At 40.4% G+C, this 23686-nt stretch overlaps 1 protein-coding gene across 1 annotated transcript; it reads left to right on the forward strand.

The window, feature by feature from the left end:
- Window positions 1–1408: 1408 nt before the first annotated feature.
- Window positions 1409–23425, forward strand: elk4 (ETS transcription factor ELK4). The gene is made up of 6 exons (XM_084927466.1): window positions 1409–1646; window positions 12266–12480; window positions 15046–15819; window positions 17995–18237; window positions 19749–19868; window positions 19957–23425. Exons 2-6 carry the CDS (start codon window positions 12274–12276, stop codon window positions 20053–20055), a joined length of 1443 nt encoding a protein of 480 aa, XP_084783592.1. The 5' UTR covers window positions 1409–1646; window positions 12266–12273; the 3' UTR covers window positions 20056–23425.
- The last annotated feature ends 261 nt before the right edge of the window (window positions 23426–23686 follow it).

Here is a 23686-nt window from a genome sequence, read left to right on the forward strand (position 1 = left end):
GTTTTTTTAAAACAGTCCCACAAACATAAATCAGAGACACATTGTAACTATTCTGAGAGTTTTCATTTTGAATTTGAATGCAATTACAGTTGTGACAGACTCAAGCAGATTATTCCAGTGGCACAGGGTTTTTAAATCTTTGAAGTTATTCTCAGCTTGTGAAATAAATAATATTTTTATATAGATTTTAGTGAAAAGTCCTTAACTTATATCTTTGTAAAATAGCTTGAAATTAACATTAGAGCCTCAAATAGCTTAAATGTCCCCAAATGGGATTATTTATTTTGTAGTAGCACAAAACAAACAAATGACCAAGTATTAAACAGAAAGTATGTAAGAGAGAGAGTGAAAAAAACCCACTTTGGTACCCTGCAGGTAATAAGGGGAACACTGTGTAGGGGTTAAGTCTGCAGTTGTGAACAGTATGACTCTGCTTCTCACTTTTTTTTTGCTATTAGATTTAATTACTTGGCAGTGCATTAGCTAAAGGAACTACAATGTCACTCATAAGAAACTAGGGAATATACAGTGATGTGAAAAAGTGTTTGCTCCTGTCTGGATTTCTGATTTTTTTTTTTATGTCTGTCACACTTAAATGTTTCAGATCACCAAACAAATGTAAATATTAGACAAAGATAAGACAAGATAACACTTCTACGCGAAGCTGTTTATTAAGAGGAAAAAATCCAAACCTACATGGCGCTGTGTGAAAAAAAGTCTGTATTACAGACTCAATGTTACGAGACGTTTGTTTTCATTTCTTATCAAATTTGATTTGGACTTATATTATTATCTGTAAGAGCAATACGCTGACTACTACACAGAAGAAGCCCACTGATATTTGGAACTTTTAGGTAAAACAATAACGTGACACCAACGGTCAAAACGAGCCGGTGAAGGCTACAAGTATGTGTAAAAACTGAGTGGACACAATCCCTTTTTTCATGTAATTGCCTTGCGATTTCTGCTGTGGGGATACCAGCAGTACTGCGAACTGTGAGTAGAAACGTGTCATTTCCACTGCTGAAGTTGTTTAAATCACAAGTAAGTAAAGTACTATTGTTGTTTAGCTACATAATATATAAATTAACTACAATGACTTTGACACACCTGCAATAAACAAATAACGACAAAGGAAGTGAGCTCAGCGTGAGTTTAATGACGCATTAATGTGCTTTTGGTAGAGCAGGATTTTTTGCAACCAAAAGCAGGTGCAAACACTGAAGATTGCACGGTATAACTTTTAAGCCGATTTAATAATAACACTGCTAACATTAAACGCATATCCAGCAAGAAAGGCGACTATTCTTACACTAGTTTCGTAACTCGAATGCGTTTGATGCTCAGTTTCTACCAATAAAAAAAATCTAGTGCCGCCAGCACACTTGAAGCAGTTGAAGGCGGATAATTCACTGAACTGGAAGTGTACGAGGAACGTTGAACGCGACATTATTTCCTGTTCAGAGGATATCTCGTCAGTGGGAGCCAAATACAGTTTAATGTGTTTGATGTTCAGGCATTTGCTTGACGTTCTGTTTGAAACTTGTTTCCTGAGCTATGGTCGCATAGAAAGCCCTCCGGAAATGTTTGGGGAATATTTCGATGCGGCTCGACGACTCGAAAATTCAGCGGGCTCCGCGAGCGAGGTAATGTTAGCAGGCAAAGCTAACGCCAGGTTAGCTAAGTGCTAACTTAGAGTTAGCAAAATAACAGACTGCTTTGATTTGTTGGTGTACGCGGATGTTTGCGCTCGCGCTAAACGTAGCTTCGAAGCTATAGCTCGAGACTTGCAAGTCTCGAGGGGAAAAAGACGTCCAGCCTGTGTTGACGGTGACGAAACTAGCAAACGTTACCTATCAACAAGTGGTCTTTTATTTTGAACTGTGTGGGTGCTTTGCTGTGACAGGGGAGAAAACCAGCAACTCGGGTCCTAGCGTTCGCACCACACGAATAACACACCTCATTTGACTGATTTGACCTAGCTGACATTATCTGCATAGATAACATTTGCAGCTAATGTCAGGAGTTGCATAACATTCAGTGGTAATCTTCTTCCCTGGCACCAGTTTTGACACTGTCCTATTTTTTGCCCTGATATCACCGGTTTAACACGACAGTTTGGGACAGATTGTGTGAGTGTGTGGGTTTGGGTGTCTCCATCCCAGCAGGTTTCGATGAGTCAGGACAGATTTATTATTCCCTGGCCCATAAGAAGCTTATATGCACACATGTTGACAGATACTGACGAGAGCATAAGTCATATTGAACCTGTTACTTGGACAAAATAACAAGAATCGCAGATGAAAAAGCCAGCGACACACAGCAGCAGCAGCGATCACCTCAGTAATAAGTTGTTGTGCGCAAGAGGAGTGGAGCTGTGAGTTACAGGTACATAAAACCTTCAATAGATGTTATTAAAACTGAAGAGTAAGCATGAGGAAAAAACGAGCTTCTTACAAAATAAGGCAGCCACATCCTTTTCCAAAACTACATCACTTGTAGATTACTGAGACTGGGCTCCAAGCATGATCCATTAGACTTTTTAAATAAAGCTATGATGCATATATATAACTCATCAGAACACCCCCCACTGGGAGGCAGCACTCCAAAAGATAGACGGGGGTGATGTTGAGTGGCTTTTATTACTATCATTTGATAAATGCGTAAAAAAATCTTTCTCACACACACACATACACACATTCAATTCTATGTACTAATGTCCTAATTAGGGCTGCCACAAACGATTATTTTGATAGTTGACTAGTCACCGATTATTTTTGCGATTAGTCGACTAATCAGATCATGTAAAACGTACGGCTTATTGCACCAGCATGCGTCTGCTCTTATATAACTGTCATTAGCTTACAGCTTGATGTGTTTAAGGTATGTGCTAACTAAAAATAAAGACAAGATGATAGTTTATTAAACTTTTGATGAAATTTGCAGATTGTCTCAGTGGAGTTTAATAAACTCAGCTCCTTGCTATCTAAAATATAACAGGCCACTGGAGTAAATTCTCGACCATCTCACACTTCTGTTTAATCAGTTCTTTTTGATATTTATTCAGCTGTGTAAAAACTATCACTTTAATCTCAGCCAAACCGATTTTCCGAGGAACAAATAAAATACTGAAAAAAGCCAAACAACAACATTTTTAAGTTATCTAAGTGACTTATATATCATGTTTAACCTGAGTAGCAAAAGACCGCGGGGGGATTTGAAAATTATGTGCTGAGAGTTCGATGTTCTGGCCGCTCTAGTGAGCCCTGAACTGAAAAACTAGCTATCGAGCTGGTGGGTAACAGACGTCTCCAAAAACGTCGGCGCACTTTTGCAAATATGTGATGTCTTGATAAACCAAGCAGATATTTGAAGTTTACACAGCTACATTCTCGCCTGAAAATATGCTAAAAGTTTATTTTGTGACCCAGAAATAGTAATAAGAGTAATATTAAAACTAAGTAGCTGCCACCATTGTTGGAAACAGGAATTGGCTGGGCCGCACTATGAATCCTGGGATAGGTTGGGCCACGAAAGATACACCCGACCCATCCTTCACATCTGGGGAAATGAAGGACGCATTTTTCGGCCGTGTTTGGGGGAGTCTTCAAATTTGGACAGGCTTCGCCGTGTCGCTGTAATGTAATTGGCCTACAAATGTAGCCACCGAAATGTGGATACAGCTACAATACCGGGCACTGCTTCTTCTTCTTCGGGGTTTAACGGCAGCTGGACTCCTTGTACATGCCGTGCTGCCATCTTCTGTTTCAGTCAGTTATTGCACTCTTAAATCCTACTACTTATTCCTGCGTCTTTCGAGATCTTAAAAGGCTTTAAACGACTCGTCGCCTATTAAATTAGTCTTGAAAGTCGACGTAATCGTGACTAGTCGACTAATTGTGGCAGCCTTAGTCCTAATGAGGGAAATGGTCAATAGATAAGTTTTTTTTGTTGTTTTAAATTTTTTTTAAAGAACAGCCCTTTTTCCATTTATATCAGTGTGCATTGACATATTAGTCAACAAAACACAAACCTTCTAAGCAAAGTATTAAAAATTATTCCTATTCAACAATGATTAAGTCTCTCTAGTGTTTACCACAGAACTTGTGATGGTAGCAGGGTTTTCCTTGGCTCGAAACTGGCCTTTATAGAGTTCGGAAAAAGTGTCAGCTATGTACCATCAGTGTATCAGCTAAGAAGAAAGTTTACTCACATTTATAACGTGTGAATCAGAATCCTTTTATTGTCATTGAACATCATATGTTCAACGAAATTGAATAAATAACAATAAAAAACAAATAAATAGTGAATATTTTAAAGAACAAACAAACAGATGTACAATGTTTATGCAGACGTGCACTGTTGCGCCAAAGTATTGCGCTTGTCCTATGTGGTGGTGATGTTTATGTTTATGTGTCAGTGTTTGTGTTTTATGTGTGTTTGAAGTGCTGTTGTGTGAGTTGTGGTGGGGCGTGATGGCTTGGGGAAAGAAATTGTACCTGACTGTGTAAATCCTGGTTTGGATGATATGAACTGAACTGAAATCACAGACCAGCAAAGTCTTTACTGTATGTGAATGGGCAATTTTATCAGATGCCTTCTTATTAAAAAAATTGTGACTTAAGCAGTGAAGAAAAGCAAACTGAAAATTTGGCAGGTTTAATCTGTGTTAATATGTTTTTCCGGTACAGTCATCTGACAGCAAAAACATGATGTGACCACAGAGAGTAGAAGAGAAGCAGAGAGATGGAACTTTTTTCAGATTATTCCTTCATTGAAAACATGCCTGTTGTTTTGGCAGCATTGCTGTTGGAAATAAGTTAAGCACAGGGTTCTCAGTTCCTCACATATATGGACCTGTGCTGGTGCTGAATGATGGGGCTTGACTCAAAATGCTGGGAATTCTATGATATATTACCATTAAAGCCAGTAGGAGAGTGTTTGTGGCACAGTATTTGGACAATGAACTGTACAGAAATGGAACCCAGTCAAAACCAAAACATTGCAGCTTAGCTAGTCGATCCAGTGCCTTTTGGAAAATACAGCCAGTATGGATGGAGACAAAGACGTTGTATTTATGTGCTGTTTGTGCATTTGATTCATTGCATTCACAGAGCGCATGCATTGCATTCAGTCTTGAGAAAACTCAAGAACTCAAGACAACTGAAAGACGTTGATGACCACCACAATAGCAACCTAACCAACCAGTGCATAGCTAGCTGGTTAGCACTGACTTAATTTTCAAAGAAGAGTGAGTAAATTGTGAAAAGTAAAGCAATTGTGTTCAGTGAATGAAATAATCAAATTAACGCTGGCATACAATCAGCATAAAGCTGTAGACTGATACCATTAGTACTAGGGCTGGGCGATATGAGGAAAATCTAATCACAACATGTTTTGGCTATATCATGATACGCCGTATACTAATGTTGTTTTTAACTACATAGTGCCAAACGACAGCGAGTATTCCCTCGCATGTCTGAAACTCCCGCAGTCTCCATATTTTTCCCTATCTGGTAGTATATAAGCACGCATGCTCAGCGTAGTGTGCTAGGTAGAAAATGTCCTGGTTGGGAGGGGGAATTAATGATGCATTCACAGCATGTGGTAGAAAAAACCCCAAAGCTGATACACTGCAGACAGCTTAATATTTCCAATTTATACGTGATGATTACAATAAAGCCATTTTAACCATTGTACGTGGAAAAACTTGCAAATATGCATGAAGTATATTCAATATATCGCCCACCCATAATTAGTACTACATGATTAATACCAGCTTACTGTTGGAAACCAACAAGCAAAAGCTCCTGTTAGGGTTAGGAGCTTTTGCTTGTTGCTCCACTGCCTTAAATCTGATGTCATTGTTTTGAAATGAGAAACTGTCGCACGCATTCCAGTGGTGATTAAAATGATTGATAAGGCTGCAGGCATTTAATAATTCTATTTTTCTATTCTATTGGAACCAGTTGTCCATTCCCCTTGCTTGTCACCAGACAATCGCAAATTACTGTTGAACCTTTCTTTTAACAGTAAACTAATACCAGAAAACCAAAATATACTGAACATGTTACAAGGAAGCTTGTCATTCTATTGCCCTATCTTTGATAAATGCTGTGATTAGCCTGACCCATGCAAGACTGAGATGAAATGTGTGTGGACAATATGTATGTAGTTGCCCCCTGTGGTCTCATTGGATGTCAATCATTGCTTTGTACTCTTGATTTTGTACACTTTATATATATGTGCTTTGGCTGTTGCCATGTTGGGTTTTTTAAGGAACCAAAAGTGATGTGAATTTTTTTTGTACCAGGCTGCAAATGTGCTGTAAAACCGTGCATTCTAACATGGGAGTCTATGGAGATTGGCTACGTTTTGGAGCAGGAGGGCCAGATTTAATGTGCCTGATGGTCTTAGTTGTGCAGCTCTGTTGTTAACGACTCTTGCTACAATTAGATACAAGTTGTAGAGCAGCTTGCTTGCTTATCACATACATTTTCCGCCCTCCATTTCAGATTTGTTTAGCTACATTTACTCTACACTTGCACGGTCTTTTGCTCTTAATATGCAGTGAAAAAATTGAAAGCATTTAGCTTTAGACTGTTGCTTTCCACAGCACAGCAACTGCACGAAAATTGTTGTCATAGCATTAAAGTGTGAGAAAGGACCAGAGATTCCAGGTTATTGTTTTCATAATTCTAAACAGGTTGAAAAAAGGTTACATGAAAAGCAGGATGTTGTTATAATGAAACTGTCACCTGCCCCCAGCCGAATAGAAAGAGATTGTCCACTCTGTTTTTATGTCCAAAAACTGCACGAGTCCAGAGAGTTGGCAGGATAAGGAGCACCGAAGACAAAGGGCAGCTATACTCTTGTGTACTTTTAGGGTTATGTGTAGTATCCACTCACTCAATATACATTTGTTCCTCTGCTGTCTTCACTATAGGACTTGCAGCAGTGTCACTCACAACATGAACTCAGCTGATTTTTTTTCTAATTCCATAGAAGCCTTTTTCCCTGCTGAGAAAAGGAACTTCTCATTTTTCTTTTTAAAACCATATAATTAGGTGACCCTTGAGAGATGCACCCAGCTGAGGTAACAAGCAGGAAGAACTATAGTTAGGCTGTCTTGGCTGGTTTGAAGTAAGATGTACCAGTTGCCTGTGCTCTTGATTTCAAGATCACAAAGCATGGAACAAAATGAAAGTAAAAGTTGGTGCTTACAAATATGTGAGCTGCAATGTGGAGAGAGATGGCAGTCAACAACATTCTGTACACTCCTACATAGTCCTAATTAGTTATAGTGAGGACACCTGTGTGGGTGTGCCGCCTGTGTTTGTGGGCTGGAATCAGAGCACACTGTCATATCAGTAAAGTCAATCACAAGTATGAAAGAAAATCACACCGAGGACATGATCTGAAAATTACAAAATAATACAGGAAACCAAAGTGTTATCAAAAGTCAGCCTTTTGATTGTTACTCAGTTGTTTGCAGTGTTGTTGAAACAGTGATTTATCTGCAAATAACAGGACTCTTTTCTGCTAAATTAGCATAATAAGCATATTCACTTGGTGTTGTTTCCCACCATGATTCAAAGACAGTCAGAAACACATGGGCCTCAGCAGGCCTGCATATATCTAATATGTAAATGTGGCAAAAATGGAGTTTGTGCAATTCTACTGAGCTTGAAAGTCAATATTTGGTATGACAAAATCAGATTGCTCTTTTCTGTGTTCATTATTCCTTCATCTTTGACAAGATCCCCAAATGCAGTTCCAAACCATGACAGAGGCTCCATCATGTTGTACAGATGCCTGGAAACTAGGGGTGGGCGATATAAACGATATACGATAGAAACGATATAAATTTGGCCAACGATAGAGATTTTGACTATATCGACCAAAACAAGCGCATGTTGATGATGTCATCAAGCTGCGCCTGTTTTGGTCGAAAGCATCGCAGCGGCTAAAACCATTATCATCTGCAAATTATGCCGGGCGACAGTCATAGCAAAGAGATGAAGCACTCTTGAAATATGGGGAAAGCCAAAAACTGCGCTTCCTCCACTTCCGTAACATTGATTCATTAATGTTGAATTCTCTCGCAGCTGTTCTATTCCCATGTTGTTGCAGTATATTAATAACTAACCTTGTATTGTGGATGAATAATCTCAGTTGTTCTCCTGACTGACGTTTGGCCCGTGTATAGCATCCTGCTATGCGATTGCATTTGTCCCTGACCACCAGAATCCCTCACGTTAACTTTTATCGAGTGGAAAAAAAGTTGGCGTTCATCCTCCAGCTTCACTGTGCTAATGTTATGCTAACATAGCTGTGTCGCTAGCAATCACGTAGCACAACATCATATACCAGGTAGTCCAACTTCAGTAACCCTGCAAATGCCACTGCTGTTTAGTTTTCTGTCTTCATTTATGTTGGAAGTGGTAGCAGAGCTGTAGGTTTTAATTAGTTTCAAAAACCTCTCAGTCAGAACATGGTATGAAATGTTTAGGTGGAAACTAGCGAGCTAACTTCCTGTTAACTTCTAACTCCGTTAAATTTAATAAATTCTGTTTTCATGGATGCATGGATGTAAAACTTAATTATTACACCCGATAAAGCAGCAACATTTCTGCACGCCCAAATCGGTTCGAGGTCAATAAGCTCAACCAGAATTCATACATAAGGCACACTCTCGATTTTTGAGAAAATTAACTGATTTTAAGTGTGCCTTATAGTGTGGAAAATACGTTATACAGAAGAAAAGAATATATCGTGATATATATCGTTACCGCACATGCTTCAAATTATATCGCGATATGAATTTTAGGCCATATCGCCCAGCCCTACTGGAAACACACACTGTTGTACCTGTCTCCTGACCTCTGGGTATTTGGTGATAATTTAAACCTAAGATTTGAATCCATCACTTCAAAGGTCCAGCTGCTTTTCAGTCCAGTTCCTGTGTCATTTGGCATACTTCATTCTTTTCTCCCCGTTTCCCTTCCTTAAGAATGTCTTCTTAAAAAGGACAGGCTACGCACCAAAAGATCATATAAGTTATCAGTTTCTGGCTAATAACGCTTTTACTAATAGTATTTTGTGTTTGTCAGTGATGGCAAATTCTGTGTGTCTGAAGATAGAATTATATATCGGTTCTTTGCTAAATTCTCTTACGCTGGTTCATCCTTTGAGTTAGGTGGCTTTTGTACTTGAATGATTCATAAGTCATAATAATAAATCCTAACCCATTCCTCTGAAAATGGTCAGGTAGGAGGACTGGACTGAAAATAAGTGAGTGAAGTAAAAATTTGAAAGACATTCAGAAATCCTGGAGAACTGTTGCTCAAGATTACTGGCTTTTTGGAAGTCAAATCTAAAGAAATGAGAGCTGGCTTGAGGCTTTTGAACAGTACTGTACGCCACGGTATGAAGCCATAGTGAAACTGATTGCTTCATCACACAGCCGGTAAGGATTGGACAGAGTCAAATCGTTAAGGCTGCATGGTTACACTTTTACGGGTGGCAGTCGTATTAATGCTGCTACCACTGTCATTGCTACAGTTATTGTGTTATTTGGGGGATGCACACTTCTGATGGTGACCACCTCAGACATTACCCTTCTTTAAAATTGCTGTCTACTTAAAAACCAGAGTGCAGTTATTTGTGGCTGATTTGTGAAGTGATGTAACCACCGTTCTTATGATGGCAGTTCTACATATAACACTTAGATGTAACTGAGTAGACAGTTCCTAAAGTCATTTGACTGTGCCAGGGCCTCTGACTCACCGTCTTTATCAGACAGTCCATGTATGTTCTGGTAACAAAATAATGATCAAATTCACTGTTGTTCCAAGGCAACTGGCAACTGTTAAGGTGGAATGTTTTCCTACATATAATTTAGTGCATGAGTTGACAGCTTGAGTTGTTCTGGCTGTTTAAATGCTCAAACATCTTTTTCTTTTAGCTTTAAAAAAAGATACACAATTAAAAAACAAAACAAAACAGGGAAACAATGAAAAATAACGACAGTAAGAAGAAAATGAGACAAGAAGAGAACTATCAAAACTGTTGCCACATAAATGGACACTCAGTCAAAAATGAAAGGGTGCCAGATCTTTTCACATTCCTTCTGTTTCATTTTAAGAAAAATCCACTAGCTCCAAGTCTTAGCTCAACTAGCCAACAGTGACCATTTATTTTGGTTTTGTCAGCCCTCTCTCAACATACTCTTGAGTGGTGATTGCATCTTCTAGCATTTGAAAAGATGTGCAGCAATTAACCAAGCTGTAAATATTCTTATAGCAATCTTTGTCCGAGTTCTGTCACAGTTATCCAGAATTGCACATCAATGATTCTCATCCTCAGCTCCTCCCCTCATGTCTTAATCACTCCCACTAGAAATGTGAGCAGAGGAGGCAAGAAAACAGCCTTCTAACTTCTAACAAAAACAAGTCACCTTTGACTTGGATCCATCACTTTAAAGCAGTGCCAATTAAATGTGACCTTTGACATACTGTTCTGTTATAGTGTAACTACTGTTGTGCCTGTGATAAGGAGGTGTGTTATTTTTGGTTCAGAATAACTGGTATTTAGTTTCAAAGTGTAAATGTGCCTGGAAGAACTGGTTACTTATTATACATTTACATGATTTGTGTGTGTGATTCTTTCTTTGCCTTCCAGGCACTTGAGCAGCTGTTTAGTGTATGGCAGAATGAGTCTGTTAGATAAAGAGACAATTTTAGCCACATGAAATCAAATGTAATTGATTACTGTGTGGGTAAATGTGTGTTGAATCTGTTATGAACAAGGGTGCTAATTTTAGTGTAAAGTGGAGGCAGTCACTTATCACTTATACTTATTATACTTAGGACTCACCTGTTTTTCTTCTTTGTATTTTTTGAGGGTGTTCAGGCGACTGTATCCCCAGAGAATAGAAAACAGTCCAAGAATGGAATTGTGTGTGGGATCCTTTTTTTTTATTTTAGATCCTTTAGGTATGTTTTTTTTGTTTTTAGTTTTTTATTAAATTGTTTTAATGTAAATCCAGTATTTGTGTTAGTGACCGTTTCTATTGTAGTTTATAATACGGAAAATTGTTTTGCTTGTCGTAAATGCCTTTTGTAAAATTTGGAAACAGCCCTGTCTAGCAAAGCATGGGCCATTAGCAGCAGGGTAGAAATAGCTGCCTGCTACCCAGTCGGGGGTTGCTGCTTGTGGATGTCACAAGTGCTTCATAGTCCCGCAATGTTGAACACTAAATTAAAGGCATGGTACATAAAAATAACAAACGCTGGTCTGCACCAAGTTCTTCCTCTCTGGTCAGTGATCGAAGCTTAGCTGCTGTCAATTCAATTCACAACATGGTGCAGTGCAACAACATATCAGACACTTTTTTTAAATCACACACAGAGAAACAGTGAAAGGCATGAAGTTTGATCATCTTTATAAAAAAACAAACCCATAAAAGTTCTTTTAAAGAGTCCTGTTCCTACAGTCATTTATTGGAACTGTAGACATAAATATATACATAAACACCTCTGCAAATGACACACCTGTGCATATCCTGGGCCCTTTCAGCAAGTCTCCTTTCTGAGCCGTCTGTATTACATTTTAGGAAGGGAATTTTGTGAATACTTCCCGACATGTGAGAAAGATATTTGGGCCTGAGCAGGACTGCATAGTAACCACATTGCATTGTTAATTTTTATGTTTATCTCTGAATAATTGGCTTAAAGTGAAGTATGTGATTTTCCATTTAGTATGAGTGTGTCGTGGTCGTAAACAACCGCAGTCGTTCAGAATGCTCCTGCTCACCAAGATATGAAGATGAACCAAAGTGACTGTGTTCTCTGCGTATTAGAAATTTCCATAAAGAGTGTGGCATCGAAGTTTTTTGACTCAGTCCAGCTGGTAAAGAAACAAGTCTTCCGTTTATTCAGCAGAGTGTGTGGCTGCATTATTATCTAGCAATTCAGTTCAATTTTAGTTATACAGCGCCAAATCACAACTACAGTCGCCTCAAGGCGCTTTATATTGTAAGGTAGACCCTACAGTAATACATACAATGGCAGAACCACACAGGTGAACAGTGCTTGTAGCAGATATTCCACCTGGTCCTGTAAAAGCTGTAAATCTTTAGTTATAAGATGTAATATAATATAAATTGGGGCCACATTGCTGTGGGATCTCAGTATTTGATTTAATACTGACCCAAAGCGTCATTTTTTGTTTATTTTTTTGTCCCTGCCCTGTTTTTTTTCAGTGAGAGACATGGACAACTCCGTCACCCTGTGGCAGTTCCTGCTTCAGCTTCTGTTGGATTCCAACAATGAGCAGCTCATCTGCTGGACCAATGACGAAGGGGAGTTCAAACTGCTGCAGGCTGAGGAGGTGGCCCGGCTGTGGGGAGCCCGCAAGAACAAGCCCAATATGAACTATGACAAACTGAGCAGGGCACTCAGATACTACTATGACAAGGTAAGCACGTCTATAGTCTTCTATCAGGTGGGATACATCGCAGCTGAAAGCTCAGTTTTTTTTGTTCTTCAAGTAACAGTTATTACACTTTCAGTTCATTAAGACTGAACATAAACCATTCATTGCGCTTCAGTATTCTTAAACATTCAACCAATTGCAGGCCGGTGTTCATGTAGGCCAGATGATGTCAGGATATGTTTTTTCCTGTGGCTGATAGGGTGGGTACTGTGTGGTTGGTGGGCTACCAGCTGCTGTGAGCCTTAACTGCCTTGAAAAGTTGTTCTTTTGTTTTTTTTTTATTATTATTATTTGGGTGTTTTAAAAATCCCCCTCACCCAGCTGAACATGGGTATTTTAAAGAAGCTAGCAGAGGCAAAAGGGCTAAAGCTACTCATAGCCAGTCACAAGCTAGCAGGCTAAGTACAGGCAAAGGATTAAAGTGGTTATGAGGAGAATTATAGAGATAGGTGAAAAAGAGAGTAGCGTAAAAGTCTTTATCGAAGGAGTTTATAAACATACTGCAACGTGATACAAGTTACTGCCATTTGTTTTGCTGTACGAAACTGTTGCACCTGCTTCTGTGTTGTAAGCTAAAATATGTCAGGTCACTTGTTTTCAGAGTTTGTACCTCTTACAGCAGGAGAGCAGCTTATTTTCAGTTGTTTAAGTGAGAACTTGTGAAAACTGTAAAGTTGAATCATTTCTGTTATTGTGAAAATAAAACTTTTTTTTTGAAGAAAAGTTGTTTTTTATTTTATTATAGGTTTTAGAAAGAAAATCGGGTATAAAAAGAAGATCTGTATCGGCGGGATGCAGTTACAACAAATCAGAATCAGCCAAGAAAGTTGCAGTGATTGCAACTGTAATAATCGGAATCTGAGACTGGTCTGTTGACACCACTTAAGTAACACAAAGAGTGACTAGTGAAACAGACTTAGCCTTCAAAGCTAACTGAGGCAGAGGGTAAAGAGCCAAAAGCACACAGTTGTGGCAATTTCTCAATTTTTTTCCTTAGTCTGAAAAGATTTATATACCCTCTGTGGTTTTTGGACTCCTCATTTTGAAACGTGCACTTTGGAGCCAAAGCTGACCATATTTATAAACTGTGCAATGCAGAGACCTACAGACTAATAAAATAACTGAATTTCACTGAAATTGAAGCACAGACTTATTGAATGGATTTTGTCTCACAGCGGGACGTTATTTATGAAATTAGGCCATTAACATACTCAAACCCTCAAATGTGGTCAAGCGATCGAGTTCTTTGACTCCAATTAGCAGAGTTAAGGCCTAACCATAACCGCATCTGTCAATCCAAGCTGACATGCTCCTTACTGTAAACCTCAGTAAAATCCAAACAGGAGAAGTAAAAACAAAAAAGCCCTCAGCTACCATGCAGTTGTTGTGAAGGAGTAAAATAGCCATTAGTTGGAAAACCATTTTTAAACTGGGATGTAAATATGCTTTTTCACAATGTCAAGTTAAGGCTTTTAAACTGGGAGTCTGTGGTGATCACTTCGCTTTTACAGCCAGGTTCAAGTGACCTTTGGAGGACCTGCAGTTTACTCATGGTAGCGTCATTCAGCTTCGTAGATGGCACCTTGGGCTGAGGGCCATACAGGTTCAGATCATCTCTGATTTCTCTAGTAGAGATCAGCAATAGTTTTCCCACTAAATGTGCAGCACAGTCTCCTGGCCTTGTTTTCTAGATACTGATGATTGTTTTCAAAATAAGATAATGCTGGAATATATGACATTACCACAGTTAATCTATGATGAATCACTTGTTCTATTCTTGTCCTATTTCTCGAATTTCAAAAAGCCCCTGAGGTCAGATGAAGTAGAAGGGAATTTTAAATTTGAAAAGTTGAATATTTAAAAATACTCCCCGGCATGTTGTCCGGGAGGCGGAATGTTAGCTACATAAAGACTCACATTCCAAAACGTGTACTGTAAGTTTGATCACATGATGCTCGATTCTGATGTGTGTGAAATCAGGTGTGCAGCTGTTGTGTGTTTTGAAGCAGCAGCTGGAGACTCGGAGGTCGTTTCCTCCAGGCAGCTGCATCAAAGAGCAACCATTCCAGAGTATATACAGACGTATAGGAAAACAGTTTTCAGTAGTAATCTGTGACACATGTGGCACCATGGTTGGCTTCAAAGCAGTAGTAATGTCACCGAATCATTCCCACTTCCTCTTTAAGTACCACACTTGGTTGTCCACAATAAGAGTCAAATGCATTTTTGAGTGTGGGGAGGGGCCTTTCAAACCTACTGCTCTGTGACATGTTGAAGAGAAGGAGAGAGCTGTCTGTCTCCCACTCTGCTCGCGGTTTGGCTGAGTCTCAGGCTGACCCTGTGGGCGTGCTGGGCAGGGCTGGTCTGGTATGTTTGGCTGCAGCATTCGTGGTTAGTAGCCTACAGACAGGAAAGACGGATCTGTCCCACGCACAAAGCCTTTCTGTGGTTTGACTCTATATTTTTTCTTAGAAACATACTACCACAGTCTCACACTGCACTAGCTGTGTGCGTGCATAATTATCACGCTGTGTTTCTGTTTTGTAGAACATCATAAAGAAGGTGAACGGTCAGAAGTTTGTCTATCGCTTCGTGTCCTATCCTGACATCCTCAAAGGAGACGTCACTCGAGCAGAGGGCGTGGATGCAGGCGCAGGGGGTACCACTCCACTATCGAAGAGGGCAGACGACATTGTGCAGGAGGCCGAGTCTGGCGACAGAGCCAGGGTGGGAGTTAGCGCAGCATCTCTGGCCTCCAGCACCAAGCAGTCGAACCGTAATGACTACATTCACTCTGGCATGTACACGTCCTTCACGCTCAACTCGCTGCAAAATGGGCGGCAGCTCTTCAAGTCCATCAAAATAGAGAATCCAGCAGAGAAGATGGCTGAAAAGAGGGCTGTCACTGCCGCTTCACAGGGCCAGGAGACGCTGCCTCAAACACAGCAACCCACTGCTTTGCCCTCAGTCATCAAGTTCGGGAACACCCCTCAAAAACCAGCACCAGCACTGCCTCCTCAGGTTGCTATAGAGCCCGGCCTCATGCCCAGCCCCTTGGATTCTCTTCAAACTCCTCCCCGCAGGCCTGAAGACATCAGCACACACTCCTCCCTGCCACCACAGACCATTTACTCATTCGATACCATCCGCCCATCAGAACCAACGTTCAGCCTCCCAGATCTGACCTCAACCAGCCCCTCGCCCAATCTAGTGCCAGACTCTTCCCAGGAGCTGGTGATTGACAGCGACATTGAGTCTGGATCTTCTCAGCCCACAGACGCTCAGGCACCGGAGCCCACAAATTCTCAGGCACAGGAGAAGGCAAGTATACATTCAAACGCAGAGAGACGGTCACTCTGCTCAGTGGAACAATCACACATCATCATAGTACAGTACTGTGCAAGAGCCTTGAATCACGCCTCAATTTTAGTTATAATTAAAACTGAAATTATTTAAATTTTGCTTGGAGGTGCAACGATTTATTGAAACGTGTGCAAACAGACGTGGAAATACAGTACACACGAGATTGTACAATTTTAAAGAGCTTGAAACTCCATATTTGGTATGACCACCTTTATTCGTCAGCGGTACTTTAAGTAGTCTTTAGGAAAAGTTCTCCAGACTTCTTGAAGGACATTGAAAGCCCTTGTTTGGATGTTGACTACATTTTGTTCTGTTTCTGTTAAAATGATCCCACGCTGCTTCAGTGCTGGCTCTGGGTGGGCCACTGACTGATAGTAGGGCTGTGCGATATGACCAAAATCTCATATCCCGATATATCGTCCCGACAACGCTATATATCACAAAAATTTTACATTTTCTGTAAATTCTGTGAATCTCGGGCAACTCGACCTGCGGGAAGTGTTTTCAGCTGGGCGTTGTGTACCTGGATTTGAATGTTTTGACCGATGCATGAAACTACATTTTTAGACATAGTTGTAACGGCCGCCAGTTACTTTGAGTATTTATTACACGGCGTGCTGCGGGGAAAAGCCTGTTCTAACGTTTGAGTCTAAGGTTTATTTTGAGCACCTGACGGCTTGTCTTTTGCTTCTCATCCATAAACTGTCTCCATACTCTTTCATGTGATTCTTGCATAGGTGGTAGAGGTTTGCCGGGTTTCAGTCTGAGGTGGGAACCGGTTTCCTGCATAATTTGCATAGTACAGTTTTCTGGTCCGTGGCAGACTTTTCATAACCAAACCATGTCCATGCTACAGAGGGAGCCCCTCATTTAGAAATAAGGTCCTCGGTTTGTTTTGACTGGTTTTTCTGTTTGTCATCATTTCAGTTTATTTTGAAAAATCTCAACAGGATCTTCAGCTTTATTGTGTTTATATGAAAAATAAACAAGCGGGCGGCGGAGCCGAAACGCTGGGTTTACCGTCATTGTTGCTATTGACAACCTGTAAAAACAGTCACTGATCCATCCATAGTGTGGTTATTTTAAATATAAGAGAAAGAGAGAACTTTAAGCAATTAATATAGCCACTACAGTGACCATCAAAACCATGAAAAAATATTGCCATAAACAGTTTATTTTGCGACACCACGAAACACGGTAGTGTAATGTGAAACGATGCAGCTTCAAACAATGACACGACCTAATAGCTCTTTCTGAGTCACCTTGCAAAAAGTGCAAAAAGAAATAGGATTGCCAAGTTTTCTGTTACATGTATATACAACACTGTTTATTTATGTGCCTTTCTTTTTTGCTTGAATGATTCATAGGTCAGTGTTAAGCGGCTAAAGAAACAAAACCAAAAAAAAGGACTTGGGGGAAAAGGCAGCCAATGTCTGCAGAAAAAACTTTGGCAGGCCTTCAGAAAGTCTGGAGAACTCTTGTTCAATATTACAGAAAACCACACAAAGTCTGGAGTTTTACACAGTACTGGATATCATACATATTTAGAGTTTTCAAGCAGTTCATTTTCTTTAAAAATGGTAGGACTTTTTTTTATAATACAGGATATTTGATTTAGTTTATTATGTGTGTTGTTATATTGATAGTAATGTCTATAAAAGAACGTCAAAGTGTATTTTAGAATTCTGCAGCTGCTTTTTTGTGATGCCGTAAATACTGGTGATAAAACAACTGACTGGATTACTCCATAAATTTTACAGTCCTGTCAAAGTCTGACTTTAATCTCCTCTCAGCGCTACACTCGATGCACCTTTACCAAGGTTATTATAGTTAAGTAGAACTCAGCTAAAACTTTGACTTGTCTGTTAGAATATATCTTTTTGACGTGGTACACCTGGCAAATACCCCTCCATATAATGAAAAGTAGAACTAATTGAAAACAATAAACACCAAATTAAAACTAGACATTTTAAAAATAAAGTTAAATGGAATGAGCATGCCCACTAAAGTCACTATGGACTCCTGTTCTAGTTCTCTTTGGCGGGTTGTGCTGATTTGCTGTCCATCATATTGAGTCAGATATTAATAGTTTGAATATGTCAGAGTAAAAACAGAGAACCTGTTTTTGAGCAGCAGATGGAGAGCAGCGTTGTCCTGTCTGGAGATGAGACCAGCATGTTGGACACTGAAACCAGTTCCTCCTCAGTGAGCAGCAGCACCACAGTCAGCACCCAGAGCTCAGGAAAGGCACGCAAGCCCCCCAAAATCCTGCAGATCAGCCCACCAGCTCTGCTCGTCACTGCCTCTGACTTCTCCCCCATGAATCTCTGCAGCCCCTCACTGCCTACTGCCTCGCTCACACCAGCAATGCTTCAGGTGAGTTCACAGAAATGGCTCAAACAGGTAGTGATCATGTCCAGCAGGGGGCAGCAGTGCTTCAGGATTAACTGATGCTCCCTTGCTTTGTTGTGATGTTTGAGTCTTCCTGGTCATGCTATTTACAGATCACATGCCTGCGTGCGCTGCTGTATAAAATGTCACAGTCTGTTAGATGTAATTGTGTTGTTGATTCACTGTTTGTCCCCCAGCAGGCCAGCAAGGTCTGGTCATGAGATCCAGCTCAGACTGAGTTCATGTTTTCTCTGTTCGCAGCCTGTGATGGAGTCAGAGCTGCACTGGTAGCATCAGAGGTTTTAGCTGTTGATTTTTAACGCATGGTGATCCATCCTGTTATTTCCTGTCTTTCTATAAAACTAGATCAAAATCCTATCCAGATATTTTTAGACTGAATGGGGATATTTTCAACTAAAGCAATGTGTGAGAGGTCTCAATCACTTTTAATAACAATGAAAGAGTAATTTCCAAGGTGTCATGTAAAAGCAGTTTGCTTCTGTTTGAATGTCTCTTTATGTTTTCAGGAAACTATTGTTCTTTTTTCTGATGTCTAACATAATGTCTGTGTTGTTGGGTAAAGAAGTTTTGCCACTGGGGAAAAAGTCTCTTACGTCACACAGCCTGGGACTTGTTTGTCTCAATTTGGTCACTTGGTATTTATTATTCTGTGTATTGTCTTTGAATGTGTCAGTGTGTGTCCTGCCTTAGACATTGTCATTATATACCACATATAGTGTAATAACTGAAATAACACAAATAGAAATGAGTAATGTTAAGAGTCATGTGAGCAAGACGAGCCTGTAGAGATTCTCTAGAGCTGTTCTTGCAAAAGCAAAGTGTGTTTGGCACCACAAAGGATTCAGATCACAATTCTGATTGCAAAAACTGCCAGACAAAAAAACAAAACAAAAAAGAAAACCAAGTGAAAGTGCTTTGGTACTAACTCGGTGGTAGTTGTTCCTTTGGTTTGTGATTCTCTCTCCACGCCATATCAGATCATATATCACATGCATATTTATTCATTCAAGTAGCTGTGGATGTGCAGATTCTCTATTATCCCCTTGGGTATCCTGCAGCATCCTCAGCATCCTACTTCCCGGTCCTTGATAAGGTCTATTAGTGCGTTGTAATTGCATTCTCAGGGTTCCTCCAAGAAATACATGCTGCTGCTGCTAATGGGCAACAGTGGAGTCGAACAAAAGCATCGTGATCCTAACAGTTAGACTAGAAATAAACTCCAAAAATGCAACGTGACACCTCTGTGCAGCACAATGACTAGAAAGTCATGACTCTGTGTTTTTGCATATTTGGATAGTGAAACAGTGAAGATGGAGAGGGAAGACATGCAGCAGGCCGCTGCTCTCTCACTGAGCCAAACTGACACCCAATGTGTATTTATTTATTTTTAAAAATCTGCTATAAAAACATCTTTATCATTTATGTACATTAATCTCAGTCTAGTTTAAGTGTGGGCCTTGTTTTGTCCTCCTTAGACTCCAACGCTTCTGCTGACTCCAAGCCCGCTTCTCTCCAACATCCACTTCTGGAGCACGCTCAGTCCGGTCGCTCCACTCAGCCCAGCCACGCGACGCCAGGGAGGCCACCTGTTCCAAGTCAGTGCCGCTCTCTGCTCTCAGTATCTGTATCTCAGTATCTGTATCTATCGGTGCATCTAACTCACCCCTTGATAATCTCTTTCAGTTTCCGTCGGTCGTCACCCCCCAGTTCCAGATCCCAGTGCACAGCATGGACGGGACCAACACACCTGGCCCCATTTCACCGGACCCTCAGAAAACATAGGAGTAGCCCGTCTCCTCCTCCCCTCAGTACCAACACATTTGGACCCAGAAAGCCAGACACTTCTCCCTTCTCCCGCTCCTACTCCACCTTCTCCACCCACATCCAGGACGATGATGTTTAGAGCCGAGTGTTTATGTCACATCACTCTGGTGCTTTGAAGTTCTCTGCCACAGGATTCACACTACACTCAGGTGTGTGGAGAAGTGTCGGCAGGCCTGCTGTGTGACTGCTTTGCTGTGCTCGTTTATTTTCATCTTCACTATTATCTTAATAATACCAACACACTTAAACCGAGTCTGGCTTTTTTGGGGCTCCTTGTGTCACAAAAGTTGAAAGAAAGTTGTTTTGTTGAAAACCCTTTTTTATGGAAGCAGATGTAGCAGCCGCAGGCTGCTTCATACCTGGACACACGGAGCAGCTGAATCTTTCCTTTTATAGACTCAGACCTTCTTTTCTCGTGCTAAAGTGTTCTTGCCAAACACAACACCGGGCCTGCTCACAGTGATTCTGTTTGGTTTTGTGCTCAGTCCTTAACTTTTCCTCTAGTTTAAAGGATTTATTTCAACCTGCATGTTTACCTGCAGCTCCTCTATCTTCTAGCCAGGTCTCAACACAAATTTAAATGTTAAGCCTTGCCTCAGCTGCTCTGTCTTACCGTGACATGTGGCCACAATCCAAGCTGAACCATGAACCTTGCCTCGGTGTATCAGCTCTAGTGACTATTGCGTCTCTAGTAGAATAGGTCTGAAATCCAGCATGAGCTGGTCTGCCTCCGGTTGGTAAAGCTTTCACGTGGGAATGAAAGAAAGCGAAGCCATAACTCTTTCTCCAAGCAACGACAAATCCTTCATTTGTAATTCAGGCATCATGTTAACGGCTCTTACCATAAGTGTCTCAAACAAACCATGTAAGAGAAAAGCCGAGAGAAAATAAGGACTTCGTTGCATAGCAGCCACTCTACTGCCACTCCAGCAGAAACCGCTAAAGCTCAGTGATTAATATGCATAACATTAGTTCAGTATGGATGAAAGCTCACCTGTGCCAACACCAGTTTATCATTATCTGACGTAGTTATGCAAAAGACAGGTGATGTGGAGAAGTCTCCAGTACTTTACAGCATTAAAATGTATGTTTACAGCCTCTTGTTTCCTAACACCGAGGCTTCAAAATGTTTAAACCAAAACCAATTGGCAATGTCGTGGAGACTGTGTCCATCTTTTCTGTACAATTTGTTTAACATGCCAAGATCTAGTAAAAATGGCAGACATCATATATACTGGGTTATTCTGTCAGCTGAGGTGGTGTTTTTAAAGACGTAATATCTTTGAGCTGATGTATTAGTTAATTTTTGGTGGGAGCTGAAACCAGAAGGATTCTTCTCCCAGGAAACATTCCCAGCATCTTTTACAGTCTCACTGATATCTGTTGTGTTGCTTGGCGTGTCAGTGCTGTTGTTGGTTCCCAGCACTGGCTGTTAGTCATCTGAACATGCAGTGATGAGCCAAAGCATTTATGGTCACCTCTCATCATATGCTAATGAACCTTCATGTGCCACAGTGCACACCTGCTGTGTTGGGGATTATATCAGACAGTTGAAGGTGGTTTGTTGGTTACTACCCCACACGCCAGCCTTGGTGTTCCATATGTGCTGTCGCTGGCCATTGTAAGAGCTATCTGCTTGTTTCTCTGAGATTTACTAGTTCGCAGTTTGCTCACAGTACCTTTAAACACACCCCAGATTATTCTGTCTTCATGAGAGCAGCCATCATGTTGTGGCTCATCTGCAGAAAAGCTCCTTCCCCCTTAGGACCCTCTATACGCTGATCAGCCATGAGAGGTTTGCACCTTCTTTGCCACTGATTTTAAAGCCATACGTCTGAGTGACAGACTGAAATCCCAAAGGTGGTAAATCCCACCTTTCTATGCTAAACATGCAAATTGTACATGACATGTTTACACAATACTTGGATAAAACACACTGAATTTTGTGTGTTTACCAGACTTTGCACCCCAGGGATGGATGTTGGGGAGTGGGGGAACTTACTGCTCATTTCTGCTCAACTAACAGACCCCACTGTCCATCAGATTGATATATGGTGCCTTACCACAGCCGCGCCCACGTTTCTCCCAATACTGGATGGAGGTCAAGTGATGAAACAGTATACCACAGCTCTCCTCTTCGCTTTTATGCCATATCTTAGACCAAACCCCGGAAGTTTGGAGTAAAACTTCACCAGGGATGTTTTGTGCACAAGCACACTGCAGCTCAAATGTGCCGCAGTGACCTTCTGGATGCTTTACTGTACATATGGACAGCAACATGCACAGCATGTAAAATGTAATCAGGCCGTGTATTAAAGTTGGCAGCCATGTCTGTTTCCAGCCTGCTTCTCAATGTTCTACTCAGAAAGTATATGAATATATATAGAAGACCTGTTTAAGCTTTTGTTTGTGTGTAATCTTCTTTATTTTCCTGTAACACAAATAGAATTTTAAGATTAATTTCTATTTTTGTAATGGCCAAGTAGTTAGATGTCTCCTATGTTGGGTTTTCTGATTTAATGTTCTCTCTGTGCATGTGTTTCCTCTTGTGGATTTAGGAGGAGGTGGCAACGACAGCCCCGTGGCGATGTTGGCCATTTTTGTTTTGTTTTGTAGGGAATCAAAGCCTTATGGGATAAATCTAAATCTGCATTTTCTATGTTATGTGTTTTGATAATAGTGCTGATATTGTAAATGCAGATGTTGTGATGAAACGTTTGCACTTAAATCTTCGGGGTTCCTGTAGTATTGGATTCTGTCACTTTTCTATGCCTCAGAGTTGCTCTTTGAAATGTTGTTTGCTTACTGAGAAATGTCTATTTTCCCAAAGGGAGGAAACAATTATGCACTTGGTATTTTATATGGCAAACAAGAGTTTAATCTTTTACAGTGTATCAAATAAATTTACAATAATTTGTAATCAGGCACTGCCACTTAATATTTATTTGTATGACTTTATACCCAATAGAATTGGTAAGCTATATTGCATATTTTTGCAGTAACTTTAATGAAAAAAAAAACTATGAAATAGCTGGAACGTGACCTCAACTTCAACTCCATTTAAAATTTCCTCTTGGCCTTTTATTCATCGACATATTTGTTTTTGTATTCTGATTTTATTTTTCCCCCCTTGACTTTTCCTTCAAATGTAAAATCTTGTTTTGGACAAATTGAGCCCCTTCTTGCTTTGTATTGTCCAGTTCTCCAACTGTTTGATGCTTTTTTCAAATGTTTACAAGCTGCTTGTCTTAAGTGGCGTATTGATGTGCGAGGAAGTGTTTATATCAAAAGAGTTAGGTGAGACCAATAATAAAAGATCTCTAACTGACTGCGTCTTTAATGTCCGCCAGGAAACGAACACACGCGCATACACTCACACAAATCAGTTTCACTTTTAAATGAATTTCACTTTCTAAACTTATTCAGACTCAGAAAAAGTGAATTTAATTTTATTGACTGAAAATTATCAGGAATAGCCTCTAAATACATCGATTCTCAATCGGACCTCTGTTGTAATTCCAGTAGTGCTGTAGTCCAGCAGCATTAGCATCAAGCTTCAAAACATTGCTACATTGTCTACATCACCACT

Source organism: Perissodus microlepis, chromosome 5 (genome assembly GCF_051167445.1).
Source record: "Perissodus microlepis isolate ML-2025 ecotype Zambia chromosome 5, ASM5116744v1, whole genome shotgun sequence".
Lineage (NCBI taxonomy): Eukaryota > Metazoa > Chordata > Actinopteri > Cichliformes > Cichlidae > Perissodus > Perissodus microlepis.

Excerpts from the sequence above, each read along its gene's own strand:
- elk4 (XM_084927466.1), top strand. The coding sequence starts at position 12,274 with ATGGACAACTCCGTCACCCTGTGGCAGTTCCTGCTTCAGCTTCTGTTG. Across the intron at positions 12,481-15,045 it reads TCAGATACTACTATGACAAG|AACATCATAAAGAAGGTGAA; the intron begins GTAAGCACGTCT and ends TCTGTTTTGTAG. Across the intron at positions 19,869-19,956 it reads AGGGAGGCCACCTGTTCCAA|TTTCCGTCGGTCGTCACCCC; the intron begins GTCAGTGCCGCT and ends AATCTCTTTCAG.